The sequence below is a fragment of the Protomyctophum parallelum genome (genome assembly GCF_964188405.1).
Source record: "Protomyctophum parallelum genome assembly, chromosome: 17".
Taxonomy (NCBI): Eukaryota; Metazoa; Chordata; class Actinopteri; order Myctophiformes; family Myctophidae; genus Protomyctophum; species Protomyctophum parallelum.
This window is the reverse complement of record NC_139719.1, coordinates 35,599,078-35,605,094: the sequence shown is the minus strand read 5'-3', so window position 1 is coordinate 35,605,094 and position 6,017 is coordinate 35,599,078. Positions and strand designations below refer to the sequence as shown.

At 39.7% G+C, this 6,017-nt stretch overlaps 1 protein-coding gene across 1 annotated transcript; it reads right to left on the bottom strand.

Annotated features, from left to right (window-relative positions):
- Positions 1–435: 435 nt before the first annotated feature.
- Positions 436–3,240, bottom strand: LOC310874439 (uncharacterized protein). The gene is made up of 4 exons (XM_083787248.1): positions 2,950–3,240; positions 1,622–1,729; positions 1,364–1,504; positions 436–1,229 (listed from the first exon to the last, which is right to left on the bottom strand). The coding sequence occupies exons 1-4, from the start codon at positions 3,091–3,093 to the stop codon at positions 1,062–1,064; spliced, it is 561 nt and encodes a 186-aa protein (XP_083643374.1). The 5' UTR covers positions 3,094–3,240; the 3' UTR covers positions 436–1,061.
- Between the last annotated feature and the right edge of the window lie 2,777 nt (positions 3,241–6,017).

Below are 6,017 nucleotides of genomic sequence, written 5' to 3'. Positions count from 1 at the left end.
ACATGTTTGTGACACACCACCACCTAATCCCTAGCTGGGACTTTGGAGAATCCTTCATCTGTGCAGTAAGTCCTTATGTGAATTGGAGTTGCAACACTTCAGGAAATCACTGTCTGGTGATGTGGTGTCTGGTGATGGTAAAATATGCGCCTGATTATGATGCAAAAGCCGATATTTTCCTTTTGTCTTCCATTGTCTGTGTATGTATTGTATTGCATGCATGTATTCTCAGGCCTTTTTTGTTTTACATTTAGACAAGTACGTTTGATGGAGAAACTGAGTGCAGAGACAGGAAGACTGATCTCCAACCACAATAGAAAATCACACATTTTGTATAAAAAAATATTAACCACTTAATTTTTGTGATAAAAATATATTTATTCAAACGTTAAAGATTTCACACAATTATAAAAAACAATGTAGTTCTTTCACTTTCAATTACTCTTGATTGATTCAATCATTACAATTTCTATACAGTAAATAAATAAATACAATGAAAATGTGACATTCATATTCATTATTAGTTTTTTTTTTCCATGAATCAGTCATGATGACTCGATGACTAAACAATTATACACTACTGTGATGGATTTAACCCAATTTGGGCGGGAACCCCTTTTGGTGTTTTAAACATGTTATACGGTAATTTTGCTATTGAAAAATAGCAGATCTACAAGCTCATGAACTTGTAGGTCTGCTATTTTTGAAAAATCGTTAAAATGTGCCTCAAATCTTTCAGAAAATTGTCATGATTTTTTTAAATTTCGACGTTGGGCCTGAATGGGTTAACCTGTTACACGGTTAAATTGGCAAGCAATCCTAATGCTAGCCTATACTATTAATGCTTCTAAAGGACATCACTTTGCCTGTAATTCCAGCTTTAGTATCGTTCTAATAAATAAGCATCTTGAAAATAAATACATTAGCTAAAATAATAAATAGGATTTCATGTTTTCAATGTTACATGTTTTCAATAAATAAATGCCATGCTAAAATATGGCGAAATGTGACACATTTTGGACATGAGCCAAAAGCACTTGTGGGCTTTATTGAGCCTTTCACTAACAGTCCATGTCCTCGTCAGCGGTGATATGGCGCAGGATGCGCAGCATATCGCACCCAAAGGACCGAAGCTGCACCAGGGTGAGGTGTGTGGCCACCTGAACCTCGTATCCTCCAGGGTCCGGGAGATTTAACTTCAGAGTGGGCTGAACATGGGGCTTCACCATCTGCCAGACACACACACACACAATAGCATATCACCAAAGTGCTCCCTCGAAACCAAGTTTGGCTTGGTTTTATATCATTCAGCAGTTTTTCTTTTAATAAAATAACATTATGAAAAACAATAAATATCTGTTACCGTGTGGATCTGAGTGAGAAGGTCTCTGATGTCAGACAATAGGCCATCCATTCGCTCTTTGCTGTTCAGCCGAGGAAAGACTTCATTCAGTAATGCTTGGTGCAGCTGAAGACCCTCAGACATCCTTTTCAGACTCGTCTCCTAAAAAGAGCCATTTGCATTCATTATTTTGTTATACATTTTCATGGGAGCCAGAATAAGACAAAATTAAACTGAAAACATGTTTTCTTACTTTGGAGTAAATAAAAAATGTCTTACCAAAGTAAAGTCCTGTGTTAGGGCTTTGAGTACAGGAGGGGGTGGGATTCCAATAGTTACTGCCATAACCTCCAAATTCCCATTTTCAGTTGAGTTGAGGTTAAAAGTCTGTATTAGATGGAATTGGAATTCAATATGTAAATGATAGGCCATATAGTTACAGTAATCTGTAGCCTACAACACGACCAGTAAAGTATCTCCATATATGATGGGTCTTCAATGTTTTTCAGGTCAAGGACCCTCTAGTCTAGGCTAGCTGAGAGAGATGAAGCAGGGACCCCACTACATATTGTATAAAATTGTGTTTCAGATTTCCCCTTTTCATATAGATTGAAAACACCTGTCCTTGGTTGAACCAAGGACCAAGTTGGTTCTGAGTCTTCTGACTGATATTGTCCTACCAAGGACGGGTGTTTTCAATATAATGTAACATGGTTAAAATGAAGTTTAAAGTTAGGGGTTTGTATAGGAAGGGGGCGTGCCCGATAAACTGAATATCAAATATTTAAATACTGAATCAATCAACTTAAAATTGTTAGGGGTGCTCACAAAAGCCTAGTAGACAATGGAATTATACAAGTTTTTTTAAAGTGAAATATCCCTTTAAACCATCAATACTTTTTATTTTTGATAATAAGCTAATTATAGCCTATAGGCTACACAGAGGATATAGGCTACCACTGCAGAGATAACAGTGATCACAGGGTGTGATAATATTATATTTATATTATTGTAGTCTAGGCTAATACAGAAGTGTATATTTGTACGTCTCTAAATGTTATGATGAATTGAAAATGGTGGACCCTCTAAACAAGTGTAATAGGCCTATACTTTATGGTGTCGTCCACTCACAGTTGACAGTTTATCTATTGAGTTGTACTTTAAATGTAGGCTACTGTAATTCTGCAAACTGTTAATAAATACTTCAATCAATCAAAAAAATCTATCAATATGTAGTTCCAAAACATATATTGCTGAAGAATGGGCTACAATATAGCCTAGGGCTAGGCTACAACATGAACGCTTGTGTGTTATACAGTTACATAATAAGCATCGCACGCAATTATCTGCGCGGAGATTTTAGATCACGGCCACGGGAGCTTCTCTCTTAGCTTCGGTACCCAGGCTTTTATTTTCGTTCGCATTCTACTCATCTCTTGATGCTGAGAATGGACAGGTCAGTCTAAAATCTCCAAATTACTCTAAAAAGATAAATAAAACATATAGGCTAGGCCTACATCTGAGACTGAGATAGATAGCCAGGCCTATACAACCAGGTTAACTTAAACAATACAAGAAGAGGAGGAAAAATGAATTTTGTTGCTTACATCCGGTTGAGTTATGCAGGACTTGTACGTCTCGGGAATCTCTTCCAAGATCTTGCGTATTAACTGCAGTGCTTGCTCCGCAGCACGTGTTGTATGATCGTCTTTCAGCTCCAGTACAGGTGCACTCTTGGCGAAGGTGGCCATGTTGCACGTAATAACAATAACTGCAAGAGAGACAAGAAATCTTTGTCAGTCACAGACTCAGTACCGACCATGCGTGCAGCGAGACACCCGTCTAGTCGCCAGGCACAGCGGTATGAATCGAAGACAGCGCTCATTGGCTGGCAGAAGATGAAAGTCTCCCTCGAAGGAACAATGCGAGCAGTCTCATCAGCAGTCACGACTCACAACGCTAGTGCTGCTGACCTCAGTAACCTAGGCTTGCCCCCCGTAGGCTAAAATAGATTCATGGGCGTCCTCCAAGTAGACTATATAGACCTAGTTGAGAATAGTTGCAGTAACATGAAACGTCCTGGTTAAACATAGCAAAATTACTAAAAAAGTTTGTCTCTACTTTAGGCCTACTCATAAATTAGACTCACAGTCACAATCTAAACTTAATACAAGTCAAGACTCAGCATCATTAGCCATGATAAATAGCTTGAATATATAAACTAGGCCTACTGATGTTCTCTAAGTTAAAATAACCTAAATAAATTCAGTAAATCACCTACCAAACGTTGATATGAACTGATCAGAGTAGGCTAGAATAAATGCACATGGTCCTACCTCCCCCTTCAGGCTCTCCTCCGGTAGTGTGTTACTATAGCTAGTGGTAGTGGGCCACTGAAGGGAGTTCTAGGCTTGCACAGGCAACAGTTTACTATTACTCCAACTCCACTTACCAATCAGGATGTTCATTGTAGTAAGCCACTCCTCAAGGAAAGTATTTCAAAAATGTACCTCAACTCAAGTGAACAGTGTCTATGAATTAAGGCTTACATTTTTAGGCATATATATAGGCCTAGTCCACGTCCATGAAGATATTTTGGGATTTCCGATCATTGTCATACAGTCAATAGAAGTGTGTCAATAACCTCATGTCCTTTACCCTAGCTCTCACGTTGAGTTTTACTCATCTTTAGCCTATGGCCAGTTGTGCTTGTGCATTTGCTTATGGCCCGATAGGTAGGCCAACGCAAAGATTCACAAAAGAAAATTTGTATTTTATGTAAATGTGAACTGTTGTTTTTATCTCTTATTTTGTCAATTCATTGGCAATGTAACTCTTAGGCGGTACCAAATTTGTGTTCTGTTTCATTTAATACCAAAAATGAAATTCCTGTATTGAATGCTGTGAATACAAGAACGCTCGTCCCAGGTCAAATCCGGCGACCTCGGAGCGGTCGCCACTTGCCACCAGGTATTCCTAAATGTAACGTCAGTAAAACTATGCCTAAGCTTAACTTTATTCCTTGACCTCAGTAAAACAATACAAGAACCACTGAGGCGAGTGTATTTTGAGCGAATCTTCCAGTTCCTTGTGAATTTTGCAACATATCATTTTTTTTATTTGAATCGCTAACGAAGAACCAATTACACAGAAATGATGTGCAGGGGCTTTATGCAAATTCTGGGGGATAGGCTATAAGGGAAACAGGATGCATGTACTGTATGTCATATTTAAGGAAGGAAGGACACGCAATATGCATGTAGGTCTTTCCCCAGAAAAAAGGGGGAGGTGACTCATGATAACAATGTCTGCTGACATATGCACGACATTTGACACCTCAACAATTCCTTGCATCATTCCTGAGTAGGCCGTTGGGTCTATATAAATCTCTAGATCTATTCTGTACCATAATACAGTATATGTTTTTATTAATATTATTATTATTTAAGAAATCACACCCGTGTGAACTGAGTGGTGCAACTCTGTGTGGGGGTCCCCGGAACTTCCAGACCCACAGGAACACGCCCAGGGTGCCGGCCCGGTACTGGAGAGCCGCCCCGCGTCCGAAACGGTCGAAGAATGACAGAGTTAAGGTCCCTGCACACAGAGCGCGTTTTTCAGATTTTTAGCAGTGTTTCTCCATCGGTTTTTCTGAAAAACGCGTCCAGTGTGCAACCACCTTTACTGTGTGGGGGAAATGGGGAATTAGCAGACAACTCTCTCTCTTTCTCTCTCTCCCCCCTCCTCCATCTCTCTCGCTTCACATTGTAATTAGCAGGCAAAAGTGCAACACTATCTCTATCTATCTATCTATCTTTCTAGCACAACAGCGCCACTTTTGCCCCTATTGATACCCTAAATATAGGGACATACGTCATACGGACATAGGGATGGATGGACATAGGGACATTGCTGTTCTTTGGAGTGGCTGCACCACTCAAAAAATCCACATACAGGGAGAGCGACAGAGGGTGACGGCTCGCTGCCAGGCTGCATTAGTATGAGCCTCGTCCATTCGGCGCCCCAGCTGTCTATGTACCTTTTATGCCCAAATATATACGTCAATATGACGACTGACCTTATAGACTGGTTCCAAAGGGCATCTGTCTAGTAGTTAGTATGTATAAAATGGCCTAAAAATTATTCTTGGATATGAAGTGTTAAATTAAGACCAACCCTCATTTTAAACTGGAACTGAAAGGAGTTGATATTTGTGCAGATGATTTCATCAGTGACGCATCCAGTTCAGTGATTGTGCACTGATGAATTTCAGCTATCTATATACAATTACATCACTGGCTTAAACCAAACTCTCATACAGTATGAATCTTTGGTGCAAATATTAGATATAACAGTATGGGTGTCAAGTCACAGGTTCATAGAAAAAATTAAAAGTCAGATTTTGTATCAGTGACTGAGGTAAACAAACGTATCACAGCGATCACGGGCAGACATAATGAAAAGACTATGTTATTGTGCAAAACATGCCCCTTCAAGTCCCAATTTAGTAAAGCCAATTCCCAATTCCCCAGCCTCTCTACAAGTAGCCATGCATCTTTATAGCCGCCACCTTATCACCAACATCTTTTTTGTCCTCTTCCGTCCTTGACCCCACGCTGATTCCACCCTGGCCACACCCTGTGACTATGAATGACTGGATCCATGCTTTGGAAAA